The sequence below is a fragment of the Protomyctophum bolini genome (assembly GCF_963924005.1).
Source record: "Protomyctophum bolini genome assembly, chromosome: 4".
Taxonomy (NCBI): domain Eukaryota; kingdom Metazoa; phylum Chordata; class Actinopteri; order Myctophiformes; family Myctophidae; genus Protomyctophum; species Protomyctophum bolini.
Window position 1 is genome coordinate 25,581,704 of NC_137865.1, and position 24,518 is coordinate 25,606,221.

Sequence of the window (24,518 nt, forward strand, 5' to 3'; positions counted from 1 at the left end):
ACATTTGAGCTCTGGCTCCTGCCAAAGGTTTTATTGGAGCATATAACCTGTGCATTATCTCATTATCTGTATGAGGGGGAGGGGGGGACAAAATCAAATATCTCGATTTTATCTATCGGCGTTGATAATTTTGTTATGGCAACTTTGGCAAGCCTATATTCCCCGATTCAGTAGGTCAGGATCACACAGGTGCAATGGATTTTTAGCATCACTTTTGGAAAAATAATACTATCCACTGTAGACTATACGTTTGAATATTATTTGATGTATTTCTGTTTGCCTTTAGAAAGGGTTATTATGTTGTCTCAAGCTATTTACACAAAGTAGCCTTTGTTTGGCACCTTAGCTCTGGTCCATAGCTCTAATGCGTTGCATGAGCTAGGCCTACCTGAGTGTTTGGTGGCCTTTGATATTAATGCTGTTATGACCTTGCCATACCTTAGCTTTTGCTTAATTGACGTCACTGATATTAATATTGTGGGATGGTTATTGGTGCTTTCATTGAATATTTACACCATTTGATAAATCACCAGTAATGACTACGGTATATAACTAAGTGGCTAAAGGCAAATAATGAATAGACTGTATTTGCTATTTGCACAACATTTAATACTATTATTTCAGAATACGGTAGACATGTAAGTTCAGATAATTACATCATTTTATGTAATGCAGCCTTAATTATAACCATAAGACATGAGTCCAAACCCATTATGCTCTGAACTAGATGTGTGACAATATCTTGATGATTCAATCTTTAGTGATCTTCCATGTTCCTTTCTAGTGACTTCTGAAGCTGAAAGTCACAAAGTGGAAAGTTTCACAGAGTAGACTCACAGTTTTGCCATATAATTGCTTATTAAATATATGTAGGCTAATGCAAAAATATTTTTCTCTAGCGATATAAAAGTAAGTATTAGCAGCAAAATGTTCTGGTCTCTGCTATATTGACTTAATTAGAATATCAAGGTGCTGTAAATAATATTTTTGGTTTAAACAAAAGGTTTTTTTTAGCCAACAGGTTAAAGATCTATGCAGTATGATAGTAATCATTGCTAGTATAGTAGGGCTGCTGCAGGGGTCTCCTGCATTGTCATTTCACCTGGATCTCTCCTGGATTTGGTAAGAAAGTCCCAAGATTCACCAGAACACAGCACAGGAACTTACATCTATCTAGTATCTACTATAGTAATTGTTTCTGGGGGAGGAGTGCATGCAATCATACAGAGATTTTCAATTAAATAATGAATGGTTAATTAAAGATGGGTCTTACATTACTTCAGTCATCAATGTTTTGCGTTTTAATGCCTGAAACTCAGTACCCGTCACTTTCCAATGCTAGTAAAGCAAGCTTGATAAAAGTATCAAGCTCCCAAAATTCACCAGAACAAAAAAAAAAACAATCTCCTGGATTCTCACAGTCCAGACGTCCAATCGTGTTGGCAGCCCAGTCTCCTCTCTGCTCTTTAGTAAACGGAAAATACAATTTCAAATGGATCACCGTTCACCACCAATTTCATCCAAACCCATTTATAATTTTATTACAATTTTGTGTTTAAAAAAAGGGGAAAAAATAAGACAAAATAGGGGTTGACAGCTTAGCCGAAAACGAAAATAAAAGGCTGGGTACCGAGGCTAACAGCTTGCTGCTCACCACCACACCGCTGCAGTGCAAAGAAACTTAAAGGGGTGTTTCCTTACAGTGGGGAAACCAAACCGGTTACACACATTGACCTAGCCACTGCTAGCCTCCCTGCCTGGCTGACAGCAAGGTACAGCAAGCTTTACAAAGGACAACTTATCGGTTTGCTGTGATATATTTCAGGCATGGATCTGAACAATATCATATCACAGCTCGAAGCGAACAACGAGGAGGAAATCAAAACGCTTTTGAAGCGATATAACCAAGAGGTGAGGCGCTGATTCTTCTCATTTGACGTCAACCAAAACAAACCATGGTGCTAACGTGTTAGCTACATCGCTAATGCATCGACTTCTAATCATTAAATTAGCATAGCAAGTTAGCTGGAATCTTGGAACATTAAAACGTATTAAAAACTTCATTATTTGCACCACACGTTTGAATCGATCGGTGTGGAGATGGTGTTCTCTGTGGAGCGCCCTCTTCCAGTTTAATATTATGTTATTACTGTTAATAGCGCTTATGGTGCGATGGATAGCTGCAGGCTGGTCACAGCTACAGTAAATTAAGCTCATTGCTGTACGGCACCAAAAGACCACGGGACACTTTCGCCAGTGGTCTCAGATTAAATTTAATCAAATGTTGCAAGAAATCCTGCCGCTCATATTACATTTCAAAAGCAAAATTCATAACAGATCTTCCAGTGTCGAAGAATGAGCATCATGTTGTTGTCTCTTTCAGAATAGTCACACTTTCACCTTTGACCAGGAGGAGGAAAATCTGCGAAGTGTACGTACTAAACTTTTCCATATATATATATTTGTTGGGGCTGTTGATGACAGCCATGTAATTTATATACTGTATAATTTCAGCCTTGCTTTTTCTACCGTCCCCATGTAGGAGCTGTGTCAGGGTCTGCTAACAGCACTTGGGAGGCAGCTGCAGTCATGCTGTCAGAAGGCCTGCCTAGAGACACTCCGCATCCTGTCAAGAGACAAGCGTGTCCTCGGCCCCGTGGCCACCAGGGAGGGCATGCTGGTGCTGGCCAAGCTGGCCCAACTAAGGTTGCATGATGGTGAGGAAAGAGGTGACAATCAAAATGGCCTTCAGGAAGACACCCAGACTGAAGCTGAGGAAAGGGTGGCCGTTGAAGCCTTGAAATGCTTGTGCAACGTAGTGTACAACAGCGCTGCGGCGCAGCAGGTCGGAGCGGATGTGCAGTTGGCTCGGGGTCTGTGTGCACGCTTACATGCCATCCGTATGGGCCACCACGAAGTGGGCCTGTTCACACTGCGCCTCCTCTTCCTGCTCTCTGCCCTCCGACCTGATGTGAGGGGAGGCTTACGGAGAGAACTAGACGCAGTGAGAGTTCTAACGGAGGTGCTAGAGCACACCTTGGATGTGCATTGGGTTGGTCAGTATGAAGCTGCACCTCCTGAACCTCAGGCCCCACCCATCCCTGCCGAGGACAACGAGCGTGCCATGGAAGCTTTGAAAGCATTGTTTAACCTCACACTACCTGACACTGGTGATGAGGTGAGTGCAGAGTGCATTGTACTTAACAGTATGCTTTCTTTCTATACCACTGGACGATGCTGAAATATTATCTTCTTAATATAATGTACATATGAGCACTGGTGGTGTGTGGTGTATATATTTTTTAATCTAGCACATGTGAGAAATAAACCTGCATGGTTTGAAAGCAATCATTTAATTTAATATCACTGGTTTAATGCTTTCAAATGGGTCTGATCCCTTCTTTAGCCCCTGCCCCAATAAGAGGTTTATCATCTATCTGACCTGGCCAAAGCCCTAGTATAGGCTACGGCATCTTCTCAACATTCTGTGATTAGTCAGGGAGAATTAGTCAAGATGATCCTTCAGTGCTCCCTCCGTTCACCACCTTTGTGCTCAAAAACAGCTTATTGTCCGGCACTATGACACTGTGAAGGAGCAGGGTGACGTTGCATCATTACCGACACACCAACTTGAGTCCCACCAAAGGTTTTACACATTTTAGTTTGCCTGATCTCTATGAACAAGGGCAAGGCATATGTGGTGCATTTAGGCCACGTACAGCCATGATGCAGAAAGATGCTCCTCTTCACAATTCACATCACACATCGTGAAGGGAGACATCTCTTTTCATGCATGATGGGTCTTAATATGCTCAGTTGAAAACCAGGAATATTTGGAATATGGTTGAGAGACTTACTCTTTTTAGGTTTGGGAAATCCAAATAACTTCTTTGCTTCTCTCTTTTTTTATTTGAATTTGTTTCTGCGCTTTACTCTTGTTTGTTTACTCTCTCCCTTACATGTTTTTAAGGACAATTCCAGGTAAAACATAACATTTGGCCACATTTTCCTATTTTATATAAAATATGATGGGCAATAATGGCCCTTCCTTGAGGTAAACGACTAGGTGACTGTTAACCACCCAACAATATATACGGTATATGTAATCCTGTTCACGCTCGTGCAGTGCACGTGAATTCATCAAATTCATCCAGTGTCTCAGGAGCACCACACCTACCACCAGCTCCCAGTACTCCATGCATGTCTTACAGTACGTTTTAACAGCGGGCGACAGCTAGACGAATTTCCGGAAGTGCATTATTTGTCTATGGGACCCGGTGACTACCGGTGATAGCAGGCGAACAGGCGATGGTCGAAAAGTGGGCGAAGCAACGTCACCCGAAAAGATGAAAATAATTCATCTTTTCGGGTGGTAATGGCCAATTGGGTGATGTGTCGATGTCGATAGTTACCCAAGGCATGCTACTCATATGCTGAATTGGGAGTGCCTGGTATCAAACCCACTTTAACTGGTATCGGATCTGTATTCACTGTGGACCATTAAGCAAGTTCAGGGATCAGAATTGGTATCTCGAAAGAAACAACTTTTCTCAGAACATATCTATTTAAAGTAATATATTATGGATAATGTACCCTTCTTTCCCTGTATCCCCTGGATTTATTTGTTCCCTCTGCTTCATGCTGTTGTCCATCCTTTATTTGATAGGAAGGTGACCATCAGCTTCGCCTCATTGCAGCCATCATGCGCCATCTCTTGCTGTTAAAGACTCAGACAGAGGAGAAAACAGAGGAAGCACACAGGTTCGAAGCCCCCTTTCACCCCTGCTCTTCACATTGTCATTCACTTGGCTCGTCTTAATGCCAAAATATGTCGGTTGTAACTTACTGTCAGTGATAAAAGACCTACACTACACACAGTGGTTCCTAGTGCAAACTATGAATCATGTTTGGTGTTTCATCCTTTGATGTTTCTAGTTGTCATACTGCTGTGGACGTGTGTTCTTTTCATTTTAATGTAATGCAAGAATCCCAAGAATGTCTGGCCACAGACAGAGTGAAAATGAAATGGTGTCACGTAAAAGTGATTTACGATGCACCCCTTTGACCTGTGAGGTGAACCTGTTTCAGAACTTGGTCACAGTGTTTTTGCCCATTGTTTGGAGGCAGGAGGCTTTGTTGAAGTTTGTCTGATTTGATGTACGGCCCCAAATATGAGACCGGAACACTGACTGGAATGTAAGCCTTGTTTCATTGACATTGAGTGCATTTTGGTGTGCCGGTAGATGACCACATCAGTGAATCAAACATGTAATTGTAGCGTCTCCAGTTCGATTCCAGGTGGACCCTTGTTGTGCATGTCTCTGTATTTGCTTTCCCCCCCTGTGTGTGTGTGTGTGTGTGTGTGTGTGTAAACTATTTTGTTAAAACTAAGTATATTGTTAAAAAGCTGTATTCTGATCTTTCTAGTAAACAGAATTTACATTTTCAGATGTTTACTAATTTCATCCAACCAGAAAAGTACCCACTTACAGTATTGTTTGTATATTACTGTATTTGATAGTGTTCCATTTCCAGTTGTGTGACTTGTGTCTACTTTCTTTTTTTTTGCACTCCGAATTTCACTTGTTTATCATGTAGGAGAACTTGCTCCTGATTGGATGAAACTGATATCCCAAATTTAAGATGTAACAGAGCTGGAGAGACCCCTGTTACTGAACCAACACTCTACACAGGACTAATCTATCAGAATGATAAAGAGTACTTTATTCTCAGAATTCTCAGACTGAAGGAATTCTGAACCTTTCCTTGTTTCCAAAGGGATCCTTACAGGTCAACTTGGTTCCATTTTTACACTCTCAGAGCTATGGGGCTGATTGAAATTTCTGAGAAAAGAAAAGTTTGAGAAACACTGCTCTATAGCAATGATTATTATAAGTTGTTTTTAGTTTGTTTTTTTAAGAAAAGAAAGTATCACTTGTAGTTGTCTTACAGCACTGTTGTTTTTTCCAGTCATGCGGTGAACCTGCTGAGTAACCTGCCTGTGTCCTGTCTGGACATGCTGATTGATGTGCCTGTTCAGGGAGGCCAGGAGGAGTATAGTGGCAAGAACATGGATGCTGTCCAGGTGCTGCTCGACTTCATGGAGAAAAGGATAGACAAGGTAATAGTCCAGTAGTTCTCAAACACATTCGCGCCAAGGACCCCAAAATGGATTTTCTGTATATTTGGCCGCGGACCCCCATCTGAAAATGTTTTGTGCCAGCCAGGGACCCTCCACAAAGACTTTTTGTCTTTTAAAAAAAAGTCAAGATTATTCAAAAGTGACCAACAAGGGGTGACGTGCTGTGAGCTTGTATATCTGCCATTTTTGAATAGCCAACATATAAAATATGGGTTAAAATCATTGTGATGCTGTATTCATCGCTGGGAACCCTCTGGAACCCCTGGGTGTCCCCAGACCTTACTTTAAAAACCAATGTAAAAGTCACCCTTAATAGCTACTAGGAAGCCTAGTACATGAGTTGCTGGTACACACACGCTTGGAAAGTCACTAAGTACATTTACTTAGTGCTGTGCTTATGTACAATTTGGAGGTTACTTTCACTTTACTTGTGTGTTTCCATTTTTCAAAAATGTAAAGATCTACTCTCAGACGCGAATTTGAAAACTTTGGTTACTACTAGTTACCTTGTAGATTTAAGGGAGAGGGGGCTACTTATAGATTCCTTAGTTTACATGTGTACTTTACGCTAGTAAAAGTTGAATATAGGCCTTTTACTTGTAACGGGGCATTTCCATGTTGAGGTTCCACCACTGCTGGTACAGTTACGTTTATGTTGGTGTTTGAATACTTGCTTTCGTAATGCAGTTAGGAGAATACAAATGCAGACAGTTTTCAGAATTTACCACTGTTTTTATTTTCATTTGGTCATTTATAATGGCATTATTAGTAGCCTGAGGTAAGATTCACATATCCTGTCATTCATCTCTTCTCCAAATTTACAGTTTTTATATAATAAATGCCCTAAATTGGCTAATAAATTCAATTCATTATTACTATTAGCCAATTGCCTATTTTTGAAATACTTTTACCCAGTGACCACCCCACACACACTAGAGCTGTAGCGTGTCTGTGTGGTCAGGCTTTACCCAGTGACCACCCCACACACACTAGAGCTGTAGCGTGTCTGTGTGGTCAGGCTTTCACGTCCCCATTCTCTTTCATTCTAAGCAGGGTTCAAACTACAAGGAAGGACTGACGCCAGTACTGAGCCTGTTAACTGAGGGCTCCAGACACCACAGGGAGATCCGCAGATATATCAAGGCTCAGGTAATAATGCTCCTCAAAATGGAACCGTGTCATCAAAAAACTCTTTATTGCATTGCTTGATTAAATTTGTGTATTATCATAGTCTAATTAATTACTGTATATGGAATGTATATTTTGCACACGTCAGGCCATTTATCCGAAAATAGCTTTTGAAATGTTAAACTACTTCCAACCTGGCGCCCCTATTTTGGACATTTCATTATCAGCAAAAAAGTTCCCAAATTTAGAAATTGCAGTTACAAGCTTACAATGCTTACAGATTAGGCAAATTTACTGTAGCTATTTATCATATTGTTGCTGTCGGGAGAAAACCTCCTAACTTTTGATTTATTTGCATAAATCAGTGCTATTGAACACACTTTACATCTGTGTGTTTCAAAAATTATTAATATTGAACCAATGGAAAGTAGTAAACGCTTTGGACAAAACTTCTTAACTCCATTGGACCCTCAAACTGTCTGCTAAAGCAACTAACTCCACCACCGCTCCCCCTCTCATGCAAGTAATTGACAATATATAAACTCACAACACCAACTTTGAGGAGGCAGTATTGCTTTGTTTTCAAAATATACAGGTTTCTTAATTTCCTAAATATAAGAGCTTGCTATATATCCGACAGGGTAGTACACACTGGTAGTAGACACAGGAGATAATTTTCTGCTGAGCCTGCACGAGTGGTGTGCGCATGTGTGAAATTGGAACGATACAGAGAAGAAATTGGCTGGTAATTAATTGATTTCATCAATTTGGGCTTGTTTATTTTTTATTTCCTGAAAAATGAACATTTTGGAGTTAGGTGGTTTCTTCCCGACAGCAGAGATATATATATATAATAAAGTATATGGGCTTAAGTGGTTAAAACCTAGTAATGTCCTAAAACTAAACCAAAACTAAATAATGTGATGGTGTCTGTTATACTTCCACCTCAGGTGCTTCCTCCACTAAAAGATGTGAAGATTAGGCCAGAGATCGGCACCACGGTCAGAAACAAGTTGGTTCGGCTTATGACTCACGTTGACATGGGCGTAAAGCAGAGTGCTGCAGAGTTTCTCTTTGTCCTCTGCAAAGAAAGTGGTGAGAGAAATCATGACAAAATGAGAGGGAACATGCATTGTGGTGTTGACGAATGGACAATGCAGTGTATCGACAGCATGAGTGCTCCATAACATTAACTTCAGTAGATGATTTATTTTTTTGTTTTGTTTATGCACCTCAATACCACCATGTATTTGTGGTGTTCCCTTGCAGTGGACAACCTGTTGAAGTACACTGGGTATGGTAATGCAGCAGGACTCCTGGTGGCTCGAGGACTTCTGGCAGGAGGCAGAGGCGAGACTCAGTACTCCGAAGACGAAGACTCGGACACAGAGGAATACAAATCCGCTAAACCCTTGTGAGTGAAGTGTGTGTGTGAGTGGGGGGTCGTCATCTGGCCTCAAAGTGTCCCAATTGTTTGATGCTGTGTAGCATGTTCAGGGTTCATCGTCAAACTTCTATTTTTGCCATGCGCATACAAATATTACCAGAAACAGAGCTGGCCCTATATGTACAGTATACTAATACTAGTGCTGTGATCCTCAAAGTGGGTTGTGGACGGTACCTTCGGGGTTGCTTGAAGGTGTTCCAAATGGACCATTAGTATTACAGGTCTGTAACTCTGATAATGTACAGATGGAACCAAATGGACTGGGGGTTCTTGAAAGTAAAACATTTGAGAACCACTGTACTGGTGGACTCCTAATGCGCCATATTGTCATAGTAAATGAGTGTCAGTTACCCAGGGTGTTAAAATAGAAAATGTGCCACAGACAAGGACAAGTCTTGCCACAGACACATTTGTCTGTGTACGATGACCCCTGAACATTTCAGACGTGTGCTGCACATGTTTGCCTTTTAACCCATTTCTACTCCTCCTGTACCTATTGCAGCATCAATCCCATCACAGGCCACGTTGAGGAGCCACTGCCCAACCCCATAGAAGACATGACGGAAGAGCAGAAAGAGTACGAAGCGCAGAAACTCGTCAACATGTTTGACAAGTTGTCAAGGTAAACATATGAAAACGACAAAAGCACCCCCAAAAACACTCAAGTGAGCTGAATCATTATGAGATATTGTCTCTTCAACCCTGTTGTATTCATGTTGACCTTTTCCTTTAGGGAGCAGAACCTAATTCTAGTCAAAGATGACGCCCTGGACAAAGGTAACACTGAGGGCGCTCCCTGCCAACCGGTTCATTAAAAGGAAGAATCTCCTGCCGTTAGCCCAGCGGCTTCAATTAGGCCTGGTCTTCCAGCATGCCGCCGCATTCAGCCACTGTAAATGGAAGCTGCCGTCACTCCTGTGCAGCATCATTACCAGCTCTCCATTAATTATCACCTAATTGGTGCGCACAGTGGGCTGGCAAGGCCTTAGATCCTTTATGTGGCTCGTTTGAGATTTCTAATAACATATGTGTGTGTCCGACTTTATTCACCTTTTCTTCATTCTGAAGAGCCAAACATTGCGCACACAGGCGACATAGGAGGGTGGACTGACACATGGAGGTGAAATTAGACCATAAAAAAAAAGAACTTGGATGGGGGTGAACCCCTCAAAAAAAAGCTGACATTGTCATTGTCAAGTCAAAGAGAAAGGGGTTGAGTTGTAATGAGACACGTGTGCCCACAAGAAGCAGATTCCTTTTCAAGGCTGGGTCCCTCTTTCTTCTCCTCGCTCTATTCTGTTGTGTGTCTGTGTCTGTGTGTGTCACTGTAAAGGAGACATGGTCATGAGGGAGAGTCGCAGACAGCAAAGCCACCCCCACTACGAGCTCTCTGGAGATCAGGCAGTGCCCTGCAAGAATGCGCTTCCCCAAACTGCTTAACTGGTCTCCCAATTAGCACATATTCTGACTCCCATCCCCCAGCTCTTACATCTGCCAGTAGCAGCCAGGCCCCTCTCAGCGTTCTGGGGGATAGGATGGAGTTTTTGACTAATTGGGACGAGAGAGAGTAACACACAGGAAAAAAATTACACTTTTATACACCTTCTCTCTCTCGCTCACTCTCTCTGGTACAGGTTTTCACTCTATGTCTTGTTGCTGTCAGTTTTATCCACTGCCATTGCATGAAAAGTAGGGTTGGTGTGTTGGACTTTAATCAATGTTAATTGGTCTAGTTACTCTAGTATGACTAAAAGGTGTCACTTTTACTCTTTTTACTAACTGTTTTCTTCACCTTGGGCTTAATTGCATCATAAAACGGTTCCAAATAGTTTCCTGTGATCATTTCCATGAGGCTATATCCTTTACTTATCACACATTATTCACCGTCTCTGTGGGGATTATTTCACTGAATACTGTAACTGCATCTTAGGTTTTCCATTCAGGCTTTACCGTCTTTACTTGTTTTGGAAACCTGTGGGACTCGGGACCTTTCACAAAACTGGACAATTCTAATTTCAGAACAAACTAGGAATTACACGATCATTGATGTTTTCCATCCTGCAATTGAATGCAAATAGGATCTTTTTAAATCTTTGATTGGATAATTCTCTGATAAATCATCTTAGAGGGAAGTGGTGACACCCAGTGCAGATATAATTGGATTAGGATGGAGGGGCAGCCACGGCTTTGAGGAGATTAGACTGAGGACTGATCCTGTAATTAAACCGCCATAGAAAGGGAAGGAAGGCCAAGTGGGGGTGGGGGTGGGGTGACCAAATAGGGGCGAGCGTCTCTGAAAGGGGAGGACTCATCTTCTAAGGGTCCTTGAGCTTAGGAAGGGAGTAAAGGTGTACAACAGCGGCCGAGGGCCTCCTCTTAGATCGTCTGTGGTCACAAAGGGGCGTGGACTCTAATCAAAGCTATACTGTGTCTGCATCACACTCATTTGGATGTGGATGTGTGTATTTTTAATCCGTCTTGTTTTTTCGTTTGTGCTCCCAGCATTGGACATTCTTCCACCTGTCACGGAACAAAGAAACAACTGTACAGCAGTGCTAATATTCTGGTCTCTGTGCCCACAGGCAGAACCTGATCCGCCCAATGGGTGTGAGGAGGGACGGTACGCTAGCACCACTAGACGAAGCTCTGTGTCAGCCAGCTGAAGACAGCTCGGGATCAGACTCGGACTAGTGCACTCCGGAATTGTCGGGATCCAGGACACCTCTTCCAGTATATGCGCCACACTGGCCACCCGCCCCAACGCATTCTGTGTTCTGTCTAACTATAGGGTCCCATACCCACAACACAAGCCATTATCTAGAAGCAGAGTTGGACTTGACATGGCAGCAACACATTCTGATGGCACCCATTAGACAGAGGTGGTTGTCTTTAATACTGTTGATGGAAGGAATTTTTCCATTTCATGCACTTCCCCCCCCCCCCCCCCCCCCCATTTTTAGCTATGTTGACAAAATAAACAAGTAGATCAGTGATGTACTCTATTTCACTGAAAGCGCCAAGGTTCCAAGTGTCATTGGTTTTGAATAAGATATCATTCCTTACTGAGGCTTATGATTTTAAGTAGTTTTAAATTGTTCCTGCTAACTGATGTCGATGTAAACTATTTATATGGATGTACTATACATACTAAGTGCACATTGTATACAAATTTATGAATAGAATTATAGCAAGTGCTGTGAGCAGCGCCTAATCAAGCAACTCTTTAGTTTTTAATCAGCGTGGCTTTGCATTGTGGAATGAAGCAAGAGGCACATTTAGATGTAAGGCAGTAGCTGTTGGGGCGAGTAACATTTTGGCTGTGTAAACACTAAACGGTAGTCATGGTGGCAAAATGCAATGCCCTCACCTTTGCTGTTATAACTTAGTGTATCATTTGTTTCATGTAAGCACATTTAAGATTAACAGAGATGCTGCAACAATTTCCTGTGGTGGATGAATAGTGTTTGGATCATTTCTGCCTTACCCATTGTGGACTCTTAAGAAATGTGTATTAGAAATTACTTTTCTATTAACGTATTTTTATTTCTTTGATCAAGCATGGTGTTAAATGGGTCCTCAGACATGTATGCTTTTTCTATATTGAAAATGATTTTATATAGATCCAAAAGTATATAGGATTTAAAACCATGGTTCTTTGAAATTGCTAGTTTAAATAGATGTGTGGGTATGAAATTCTGTTGAAAACTGCATGGTTGAATATGATATGGAACAGAATTGGTACCTTGAGTGTATATCTTTCTGCTTTGGGTGACTGATAATGTTTCTTAAGCAAAACACTTAGTTTCATTGCCAATTTAAACACTGGAAATTTGCCTGAAATCTTTTATCTGTAAATGTTTTACCGTTGTGTCTGGGATTAGCAGGCCAGTCAATTAATAGTAACAATAGCCATGCTTACCACTATTTCCTATTCACAAAATACATTTTACTAATTAAATTACACAAAAGATCAGGTTTTCACACCTTTGAGCCACAGACCTCATGGCTAAACGGGGTGAATCTATGAAGAATTACTCTTTTCCTTATTAGAAAGCCAGAATAGCCTCTTGATGTTAAAAATCATATTTCTGCTCCTGTTACAGTACAAGCCTAATCAAACCAAGACAGTTTGAGCTTTGCACAATATGTGGATGAAATGCATGTCACTTTTTCCCACAATCTGAAGAATAATTGTTTTTTTTGTACATTGTTTGCAAGACTGAAGGTGTAACCACACGTTTTATATGTAGTGAGGCTTCTATTGCAAAGTTATTAAAACTGGAAAAGAACTTCGTTTTGTTTTTGGGAGGAGGGAGGGGGGGGGGGACCTAGATATTGATAGGGGGCACTGGCCCAAAAGATTGAGAAACGCTGGCATAAAGAATATTGAAGTCAAATACCGGTAGCTAAATAACTCTTTATTATGACAATGAAGTGCTGTACTGTTCAACAATGATATGTTCAAAACTGAAATATACACACGCTTGCGTACTCATACATGCAGGCATACACTGGCACATACATGCGTACCCACACTAATCCTCTGTCAATAGTAGAAAGCAACTAGAAAGCAGTTCCCTACAGAAACTGCGTGGGCTCGCCAAAAGACGCAATGTATATAATGTACAGTAGAAAATGTATTAAAGCTGAAGGAAAAGTAAAAAAAAAGAATGTATAAAAATGTGTAAAAAGAATAAGCATAAATAACTGCATAAAGCGATGCGGAAATTGCGGAAATTGAAAATTGCGGAAATTGCAAATTCCGGAAATTGCAAATTGCGGAAATTGAAAATTGCGGAAATTGTGGAAATTAAAAATTGCGGAAATTGAAAATTGCGGAAATTGTAGAGTAAAAAAAAAAAAGTTAAAGTTTTTTCTTAAGTAAAAAAAAAAAAGTTAGTTTGTTTCTTTTTTTTAAGTTTTTTTCTTTTTTTCATTTTTTTTCCATTTTTTCACGCACGTGCGTGCGTGCGTGCGCTTGCGAGAGCTGTGTAAAGGCCAGCCAATAGGAAGACATGGTGTGTGTGTGCGTGCTCTTGCGAGAGCTGTGTAAAGGCCAGCCAATTGCACAAATAGCAGACCTACAAGCTCACAAGGTATCGCAGAGCAACTCATTGAGATCTTGTAACTTTAATGTCAGCCCTGTAATTAAGCCCTTATATGTCTCAGCTGTGGAAGTAAAAGACTTCCAAGTTCTATGCCAGTACTATGACTGGGAGATTACAATGGTTCTGAATGGGGGAAAACTATGCCCGAACAAATTGCTCTATCGCAAAAAGTAAAAGTCGAATGCAAATATTTTTTTCGCTGTGAGTGGCCTGAGATATTGACGTACACCATGTGCGATTGTGGTGTTGGTGTTGGCGAAACGGCCTGCGATTGAACTGCGATTTCGGAAAAAACGTTTAACGTATTCGAATACGGTTTGAACCACGAAAAAGTCCAGAGTCGTGTGAGCGTTTTAAAGTTTAAATCACGTTTCTACGACAAAGTATGCCAGAGTAATGAGGCTGCAAAAGTGAGGTTGATTTAGAGATAAATCCCATACATTGTCAATGGGAGGAAAAAACTATAAATAAAGTTAAATATATTAAAAAGTATATACTTTTTCAAAACAAGAGATAAAGAACAAAGATAGATGAACATTATAAAGTTTGAATGAAGTTTCAAAGTGAAAGTATGACGGAGTAATAAGAGCTCAAAAAAGTTAACTGTGAAAAATGGGACCTTTCTTCCATCGACTCTCATTATAAAGGATGTAAAAAAAAAAGTTAAAAAGTTAAAAAGTATAAAACTTTGTAAAAAGTTGTATGCAAGCAAGCATAACTGCAAAGAGCTGAACAGTTTGAAGTTTGAACTAAAATTAAAGTATGTGGAAGTAGTAGGGTGCCAAAGAAAGTGGCGGAAATTGGAATAATAATAAATTTATAAATAAATATAAATTGGGGATAACTAGTGTGTGCTCGCTGTGGCGAGCCCACAATTATGACAATATTACATATACAAAATACAGGTTAAAACATTTGAACTCTCAAGAGGAGGCACCATCCAAACGTCTCCAATGTCTTCTGAACTAAATGGTGAAACGAAACGTATTCTCAGTTGCTTGGGTTAGATGATGTGGAGCTCTTGCAGTCCGTCTCAGAATCGGTCTCACTGCAACTGGTAGCTGGACTTTGATGTCCTGGTCGGGACTTGGCCCTGCTACTTCCTAGATCACTGGATTCACACTGAAATGGCTTCTGTTCACTCCCCAAACGACCACTGCTTACCAAGATAGAGTTGTTCTGCAAAGGAAACAATATTGGCCCAGTCACACAACATACTTTACAATCTAGAAAAAGTGTCTTTATGATTCATTAAGTAAGCATGTCAATAGAGTAGTGATTCTCAACCTTTTCAGTTTATGGGGAGGTCACCTTTCAGTGACCTCCCCATAAATTATCTGGGGAGTGGGGACCTCAACAAAATCATGTGGGGACCCCATGTCCCCCACCCCGACCGACAGGTTGAGAACCACTGAAAAAGAGTACTAAACACTACAATAGATTTTACTAGAGGTAAGAGATGAAGATGAAATCTACCGGATGTTCCTGGTTGCTCATCAGGTCTTCGATTTCATTGTGCCACCCGAGCATTTGAGCGAACCTCCTGACTGTATCCACCAAATCGCCTAGTTCCATGTGGTCCACTCGCCGCAGGGGCACTCTCTCAAAGGGGCCGACCGCGTGGCGGTTCAGGAGCAGACGCGGCACTGTAGACCTCACCGTATTCACCAGGCTAGCAAATGGCTCAATCTGGAAACATGTTGGTTTTGAGAGACAGTCTGACAGTCTATACATTCATTCATGTATAGTTCAATAGCTATTTTCTTTCTTTTTCAATTAGCTATTTTCTTTCTTTTTCTATTAATTGAATAATAATTAACGAAAACATTCGAATAGATTTTCTTTTATAGTTGACTAAAGAAATAGCAACAAAAAAAACCAATCTAGATCAGGGGTGAAGCTGCCACACTTTGGACACCCCTGTGGTAGATGTTCTATTTTTGTCTATTATGCCCACAATATAGGGATACCAATACCAGTTTAAAAGTGGTTTAAAAAAATCGAATACATAAATAAATAATCCTGCAAACTCGATTATTAAAAATTATATATATTTTCTTTATAATTAATTAAATCAATTATTTCAATTAACTGTTGCAGCCCTACATTCATGTTCTTTGTACCTCAAAATCCTATAAATAAAGAGGACTGACATTTACCTGTAAGGATGTGCCCATAATGATTAGTAGGTCGGCTTTGGCAAAGTCTTTAGCATGCAAGAAGTACTTCTCAGGAAGGTCCTCTCCAAAAAACACGACGTTAGGCTTAACTGTCCCAGCACAGAATGAACATGTGGGGACACTGTCGTTCATAATGGCATGCTGTAAAACAGGACAATTAAGGAAAGATTCGTCATCACACACACAAGCCCCCACACAGGTTACTTGTACGTTTGCTCAGTTGACGAGAGCCAGACCTCACCTTAGCCTCCTCGGCAGGATATGGTGTGTAACACAGATGACAGGCAGCCGTGTCAAAACTACCATGAGCCTCTACCAGCTTGTCATCTGGGATGCCACACACTGGGGAAAAGATCAACAGCTAATGAGAGGAAACATGACCTTTTGTTTACAAGCATTTCATAGCGTCAGTCAGAACAGAAGTAAGTAACATTCAAAATCTTTGCCCCTAACCACTTAAACTCTATACTTTGAATAGGGTCTTGTAGTAGGGATGTAACAATGTGAGATACATCGATACAAATATGATGTGACGATTCATATTGGTGAATTGAAAAGTGGTGGGAATGAAACACCATTATACGATGGGTTATAAACTACACTTTAGCGCTAATGTTGTGAACACAGCAGCGCATAGCACTGTGTGCACAGTTTACATGACAGCGAATAAATGTTCCAACTGTAAGATATTTCCGTTTCTAGTGTAGCAGCATATTCATCCTCAGACTTGGACAGCTCCCGCAGCTCAAAACCTGTTGTGTTTGTTTTGAGGCAGTGCCTCCGGAGTCCGGTGGGACCGTTTCATTTAGAATGGACTTCACTTCTGGGAATTGCAGTTATAAGAGATCACAGTAATGACCAAATATCTATTACTGGTGTGGCCAAAAAGACTACAAAAATGAACGGTACATCTACAAGCTTGTAGATCTGCTATTTTAAAATAATTTTAATAATAATATATATTTTATTTAAATACATCTTCACATAGAAAAAAAATAAACTAACTAATAAAATAACGCGTTGCAACACGTGAGCTTGTAGATCTGCTATTTTCACTGAAAGGGGATGCTAGGTTCAAGTTTAAAGACCCCCACTCACTTTTCTCTAGACCATCAATGTTCTGGGTGTACATCCTGAGAAGCAGGCCCTTGTGATGCAGCATGCGGATGAAATAGTGGATGTAATTGGGCTGATGACTACCAGGATACAGCTCCTTGGCCAACGAGAAGAAAGGTTCCGGGTCATTAGAGAAGTAGTCAATGTTGAAGACAGCTTCTGGATAAGGGATGTTGTACTTCTTCAGGTTAGCATACAGCCCTGTTCCCGGCGTTCTTTATGTGGAAGGAGTTCAAACATACACACAGTACATTTATAGGTTGGTATGGAGAGAAATGGAGAGAAACTCAGACAGACATTCTGTACTCAAACAGTGTGCCATCGCAAAAAACGAAACTCAGAGACTTACCTAAAGTCTGGGATCCCACTGGCCGTGCTGATCCCGGCCCCAGCCACCACAACTATACTCTTACAACGCCCTAACTTCACTAGTCGAACCACAGATGCCAGACCTCCCCGGGAGGATGGTTTGACCGCAGGCCCAGGTGGACAGCACTGAGTCGATGTAGGCCCAGAGGGCTGAGTTGCCTTTGTAGGGTCACAGTTACGCTTGGACATATTTCCTTCACTGAAGACAGAGCCAAGAACAGACCATACAATATAAGAAGTATAGAAGACCAAAAGGAAAGTGCTGCACTGGGTAAAAGTATAGTGAAAGTACTGTGGCGATTCAAGGATGATTATATATAAAACGAATAAAAGCAAACTGTTCATCAGAGTATGTGTGTGTACTGTAGATGAAGACTCTTGTGTCCTTGCTTCAATAAAAGGATTTATAACAACTCTCTGTAATTGTTCTGTTTGAACAGTTTGAACAGTCATTGCTGTTTATTAGTTCAGACTAGCCATATTGAGCTTTGGAAGCACCTTCGGTTGTCCAGGTACTTGGGCATGTCCAAATATTGTTGTTTATGTGCCCTGTTAGCGAGAAAGCGCAAGTAACGATTCCATTTGCTGGAAACAGGTCTGTAAACAACCACAAACAATGCAGATTCCACCAATATATAATCCTGGCACGTAATTTAGGGGAAATGAAATCAATAATCAAGAGGGGTTTATTTGTCACTTACTCATACAGGCCGCCTACCAAAGTACAACATTGCTTTAACTTTGACATGAGTTGTGTTTCTGATTTGACATCTTTATTGACAATGATCATATGCACAAAACAACTGCACATATTATGTGCCGTATGTAGGCTTACCTTGCAGGCAGAATGTCTAGTCCACTCACACTCATCAGGCTAAGGTCCTGGGCCAGGGCAGAGTCTGTCTGCTTCCTGCGTTGTTTTCCATATAGGCCAGGCCCAGGGTCCTGGCTCTGGACCCCGTCTGTCTGCCTGGCCTGGGTCGTGGAACTGCGGGTGATCCTGGTGACAGCGGGATATGAATACTTTTTATCCCCAGTGGACCTAGACTTGCTCATTTCACCACCTGTTGACACCAAGAAAAAATAAAAACCTTCTGACTAATCAGATTTAAAATTCTAGTCAAGTCTCCTAGTCATTGTACCATTAGTCATTAATTTAATTTTTGTAAAAAAAAAAAAGCTCATAAATTAGAGATGACTTAATTTTTCTTCTAACAAGGCTAATTAGATATTCACTACTTGTTTGACGATGAAAACATTCCCCTGCCCCTCCACCCCCGCCCTATCCTTCCTTCCTCGCATTCTAACCCATAATTAAAAAGCTGTTATATTGAAATCATCATGGCATTCCATTAAGTTCTTCTCCTTTGCACAGTGAAAAGCTGAAACGTCTTAAAACTGTCAGTGATTGAACAAAAGGTAATGGCCGTAATATATTTAGCACCCCCTCCCCTCCTCAGCAGCTATGCTAATACAGTCCACAGCTGTGGCAGCTTTACTGTTCAGGGAAAAGAGAAGAGCAGAATTAAGGGGGGTGGGGGGGGTGAGTTAAAAAGAGGGGTAGCACATAGCAGCATGGGTAGCAGTCTAGCAGACAGTGGTGAAAGAGAGCCCTAGATTGACTGTGTGTCAACAAACCCAGCTGGGGGAGAAAAGAGGGTGCCCCCTTAAGGCCCCCTCAAAGTGAGGAGTAAGAGAGAAGGGGGTATGTGGAGATAAATGATACAGAGGCAAGATTCAATAAAGAGGGGATGGAGTGAGAAGAGAAGGATGGGAGGGAAGGGGGGGTCCTTTTTCCTATTCTAGCCCTTCAAACAACTTCCATGAGGAATGCGTTTTAGTGATCAGCGAGAGACGGAGAGAGAGCGAACGAACAAGGAAACAAAAGAGCTACAACCCATAAAACATGACTGCTTCAGCGCAATGGAAAGAGATAAGACAAGCTTTTCTGTAGCACCTTATCATGTTCACGATAGAAAGGAGGGGGGGGGGGGGGGGGTGACTAGTGGCTTACAAACAGTACCTGAACAATAAACAATAAAATATCCCTCCTGGGATATTTAGAGAATTTAAAACAAGGGGTCAGTGACTGCAAGCCTTTTTCTGCAGCTACAACATTGAGTGAAAGCTTGGGTTGGCAGAAAGTGTGATTTGTGGCAGATCCTTTTAAATGTTGTCACACATGTTGTCACACATGTTGTCACACATTTAAATGTGTCACACACACACACACACACACACACACACACACACACACACACACACACACACACACACATCCTACAGAACTATTAAAAACAGCAGGGGGTGGTGTGTCAAGGCTTTTGTCTGTGCTTCCTTCAAAAAGACACTGCTGAGTACAGGCAATAAATCACCGGGCCAGTTATTAAGGTCCAACACAGATGGTGTAGCGTAGAAGATCCCAATCCAATCATCTGACATGGTCACACCACTGAAAGCATTTCAATAGCAGTCGAGTCCTGTATACAAAAGTTAGGCTACCACTACACAGTCAAAAGTAACAGACATTTTACATATTTTTACATTATCTTTTTAATATAATTACAGTAGATACAAAGTTAAACTATGACTCGTATATACAGAGCAGAAATTCCCAAGGTTTCACTGCATGCCTGCAATGCCATTTACAAATGCAAACACCACAGCACAATTTGGGACAAATATCTATGGAAGACCATTTCCTGTTTCCACCACTGATTAAATGCCTCACGGTTCCTTTTTCTTTCCTGACATCATTTTGAGTCTAGTTGAAAATTAAGAGAGAGCAGGAAAAATACGAATAGAAAAATGAACTAACTGAAATAAAATAACTGACTTTCTACTGAACATCCATGATTTTCAGCAAGCGATATGGTCGTGCAAAGAAGCATAAATTAGCCTTAAATCTTTTCTGCCCCCTCGTTGAGGTATCGTAATGAATAAAATAAAAAAGCAAAAACGAAGGACACAGAGCGACAACTCAAGTGGGACATGAATAGTAATGTCCAGCTGATGCATGCTCAGGGGGTCAGCCCTACATCAGATTCACTTGTGAGGGAGGGAGAATAGTTGTCCACTGCTAAAGAGAGACTTAACTTGCTTGAACACGGGGGCTTAACTCCAAAAGGGGATGTTAAAAACCAACATGGTCACTGTGGTTGTAGGAAACCATGGTGAGGAGGCTAGCAACAGGCTGTCAGTAACGGAATGAGCAGTCTTGCATATAAGCACAGCACAGACAAATTATGAACCACAGCTTCAGATGATGATAAACTGAACACCATTTCAGCAACAAACTAGAAAAAGTGCCAATGTGAAAAGGGTGACATTTCTTCTTACGCCTTGATTGCAATTGGATGATTTGAGGCATTTAGTTTTGTTTTGCAAAACTCCACCTGTTGGTGGCGCTATAACAGGGCAATGTGAAAAGGGTGGGATATATTCCTCAGCCTAGTTGCCCTAGTATTAAAGTCTGTGAAAGATTTCACTTAAATTGCACGCTCTGTTCATGATTTGAGGCTTTTTGTTCAAAAACGGGCCAATCCTGCAAACTTTGAAAGCCAATGTTAGCCAATTAGGATGGAATCTGAAATATCGGACAGATCCGTCTTGAACACATGACTATAGAGATAGTGTGTAACGATTTGCAACAGGCCGTTCTGGAAAATGTGGGGCAGAGGTTCATCGTTGGCATCCAGGGAGTGTGTGTGCAAAATGTGGCATCGACAGGGTTAACGGTGCCGGAGATTAGCTGGTAACAGACAGACGGACGGTCGGACACACACACACACACACACATACACACACACGGACGGAGTGCAAAACATACTCTCTCCCCCATGCCTTCGGCCTGGTGGAGACAATTAACAGGAAACCAGTTGGATGCTGATGACAAACTGACCGTCATTTAATTTACGCCAGTTGGTTTGATGCTTATGATCAGTATTCTCAGTCTTCCATGTCATATTTTCAAAGATCTCATTTTTGATGAAAGATACCTCAAGGCTAAGTGATTATGCAACATGATGTTGCTCTGATCCAGTGATTGATCCCTAATGACAAATAAATCCCTGTCTAAATCACAAAAGGTTTCAAAAGGATTTGAGAACCCTCCCCTTGGCTGGCCTTTCAGAAGACTTGCTCTCCCACCTCTCCTCTAAAGGCTGAATCCAAATGTGGTCCCAAGCTCCCTGCCACAGCGTTGGACCACCACGGGTGCAGGCCCCTCATATGAGGGTTACAGTAATCTAATTACAGCTGTCCCACAACACTGAGCACCTCCTCAGTGTTCACAACCACCCACCAAAGCCAGTCTCTTGGCTAATCCTTTTACAACTAGAAACAAGAGGTGAAAACACCTCCCTAGCCAAAGTGTCCACCATTATCACCACACAACACTAGATCCCTCATTGAAGTACAGAAAAGATGTGGTTCATCGAACATGGCCCATCGACCTACTTGAGTTGAAGGAAAATTCTATGTGAAATTTTACAAATCGCTTCAAAATTACATTGTAGGCATTATTTAGGATTATATTTATATATTTTAGTAATATCTGGCAACTTTTAAAACCGTTATCAAACTGGATTAGAATGTTTAACCAAAGTGTCCACCATTATCACCACACAACACCAGATCACTCATACTGTACATCAAAGACGAGCCCTAGAAGAAGAAGAATAAAACAGGCTTGCTATGTCATGTTATCCCTCCTCTGATGAAAATATGGTTTATCAGGCATTCGGACAGATACAGTAGGTGGTTTCTGGACAACCGCCAATCCGACACGCCAGGCAGTGCAGGCACTGCACTCCCTCGGGTCGATACAGTATGTTTGCCGAGTTTAAGATCACAGAACGATTTCAGCGTGTGACATCATCAGCGACACCAGTAAGGTTTATAGAATTATAAATAAAAAATAAATAAATGAAAAACAATAAATGAAAAACTGCTACAGCTGTTTGAATCATCTTTTAACCTTGATATCATTGTTCTATTGTATGTTATTGTATTTTTTTCTGTTTATTTGTCCTGTTTTTTGTTTATTTTCTGTTTTTTGTGCTGTACTTTTTGCTTGAATGATATTTCTTCTCAAGAAAAAAAAATCTGCTAATCCTAACCCTAACCCTTAATAGTCTCCATATATAGACACGTTTGAGACGCTCACTGTCCAGTGTCCAGTCCACACAAGTCAATTTAATATAGGATTGGTTTGAAATGCCATTGGTCAGATTTGCAGATATTACTGCATGTTGTGCCAGTGCAGAAGAAATTATTTTAATAGTAATACTCTTCAGTACTCAATCTTTACCTATACCATAGTTGAGTTCAGTTGTTGGATATGAAATGCATCTGAAATAACATTTGGATAGATATACTTATGACACATTTGTCAGCTCAACAAAAATAACTGCTCATTAAATGAGGAACGTGACAAGACAAAGTATAAATTAGGCTTTAATGAGGGCTTTCCCCCAAAGGACAGAACATTTAACCCTCCACTTGAGAGCAGGTTTGTTCTAGTATTTGATCTCTGCTGCCCCCCTATGCATGGACTGCAACTGGCAGGCTGGTCACCATGGAGACCTCTTCATTACATTTGGAGAGGCCAGAGCCCCCTCTTCTCTCACCCCACCCGTTCACTAATGACATATCACTCCGTGTTGTATCTTTGTTGGCTTCTCAATTGATATAAAGCAGCTAGTCCTAATTTGTGTTGGTATATTGTTTGCTCAAACAGTAGGGAAGGGGAGTGGTAGAGAACCTTGTTATCAGTTTGATTGACTGATAGATCAATTATTTTATTGACAAAAATGCCTATACATTACCATACATTATAATATCGCTATTCCTAATAATAACTGTCCCGTTACCTTTCTAGAGAACAGACAAAATGATCATCAGGACTATAGTGATTATTGGAACATATGGAAAACACTTTATAACTCAACAGTGTTGTGTCTCTGGAACATAGAATTGTTTTTGTGCTGACACCAATTTATTATGTAGCCACATCAATGCTCAATGCTACTTTTCCCATTGTTGCGCAAATCATGCATATAGACACATGAGGGCCCTGGTCCATTACGAAATAACTTAGCTTGAAGTACAGTTAATGGTGCAAAATAATAGCTCAGTGAGTAACAACAATTGAGGCTATACTGCCATCTGCTGAAATCTAACATCATTACAAATGCAATACTCTCCCTTTGCTTGGGTCCATAACTTCATATGATATACAGGTACCGTTATATAGACAAGTGTTTCAGATTGTTGAGATTATGATACTGCAAGTAGGTAGGCCTACTCAAGGTCCAGGAAATCAATCAATCAATCAAGCACGCGCACGCACACACGCACGCGCACACTAGCCCCACGCTAGACCGAAAGGGGCTAATCTCACACACACACACACACAGTCACACACACACACACACACACACACACACACACACTCACACACACACACACACATACACCTGAAGATGTCCATACACACACCGGCTGCGACATGATATATTAAGTTCATGACATGACACATGACATGAACTATAGTGTCTGTCTACCAAACTCCCCCACAGCACCACATATAATGAAGTACCGGTCTAATCTTCCTCACATACACAGTACACACACATGACCCATCATCATTCACTACCTGTCGGTCCAGACGGCGGAACTTTTGAAAGCTGACCAGACGACGGGGCAGGCAGAAAAAGGCAGGCAGACAGACAGCAAACTTCTTGGAACCAACGAGGGTGTTCCCACATCAATAGCGACGCGTCGACCACATCCACGACTTCTAAATCGACCAGAACAAACGATCAGCTCTACATCAAATGAACTTCGTTAAATGTGTCAACACCATACCATAGGCAACATCTCAGCTGTGCAGGAATCTGGACCAAGGATTACGTCACTTCCACTTTCAGTGCGGGAAAATTGCTCCGTGGTTTGTTTGACCATTTGACTGACTCGTATCTTTGTCCCCTCCCGCCAAAATAATAATTTATACGTCTTCACGTTCA

The 24,518-nt window shown here is 41.2% G+C and overlaps 2 protein-coding genes across 4 annotated transcripts; one reads left to right on the forward strand and one right to left on the reverse strand.

Moving 5' to 3' along the window:
- Positions 1-1,634: 1,634 nt before the first annotated feature.
- Positions 1,635-14,202, forward strand: ric8b (RIC8 guanine nucleotide exchange factor B). The gene is made up of 11 exons (XM_080762573.1): positions 1,635-1,911; positions 2,384-2,431; positions 2,543-3,178; positions 4,667-4,761; positions 5,971-6,121; positions 7,196-7,291; positions 8,221-8,365; positions 8,540-8,684; positions 9,220-9,339; positions 11,300-13,580; positions 13,637-14,202. Exons 1-10 carry the CDS (start codon positions 1,828-1,830, stop codon positions 11,406-11,408), a joined length of 1,629 nt encoding a protein of 542 aa, XP_080618699.1. The 5' UTR covers positions 1,635-1,827; the 3' UTR covers positions 11,409-13,580; positions 13,637-14,202.
- Positions 14,203-14,684: 482 nt separating this feature from the next.
- LOC308314764 (NAD-dependent protein deacetylase sirtuin-3) lies at positions 14,685-24,368 on the reverse strand. Of its 3 annotated transcripts, none has more exons than XM_080762440.1 (8): positions 24,361-24,368; positions 18,326-18,554; positions 17,471-17,689; positions 17,104-17,336; positions 16,247-16,347; positions 15,985-16,146; positions 15,302-15,514; positions 14,685-15,004 (listed from the first exon to the last, which is right to left on the reverse strand). In XM_080762440.1, the coding sequence occupies exons 2-8, from the start codon at positions 18,544-18,546 to the stop codon at positions 14,816-14,818; spliced, it is 1,338 nt and encodes a 445-aa protein (XP_080618566.1). In that variant the 5' UTR covers positions 18,547-18,554; positions 24,361-24,368; the 3' UTR covers positions 14,685-14,815. The 3 variants fall into 3 exon arrangements, with proteins under 3 accessions (XP_080618566.1, XP_080618565.1, XP_080618564.1); XM_080762439.1 differs by lacking the exon at positions 24,361-24,368 and adding an exon at positions 24,149-24,273 and having other exon boundaries at positions 17,206-17,336; XM_080762438.1 differs by lacking the exon at positions 24,361-24,368 and adding an exon at positions 24,149-24,273.
- Between the last annotated feature and the right edge of the window lie 150 nt (positions 24,369-24,518).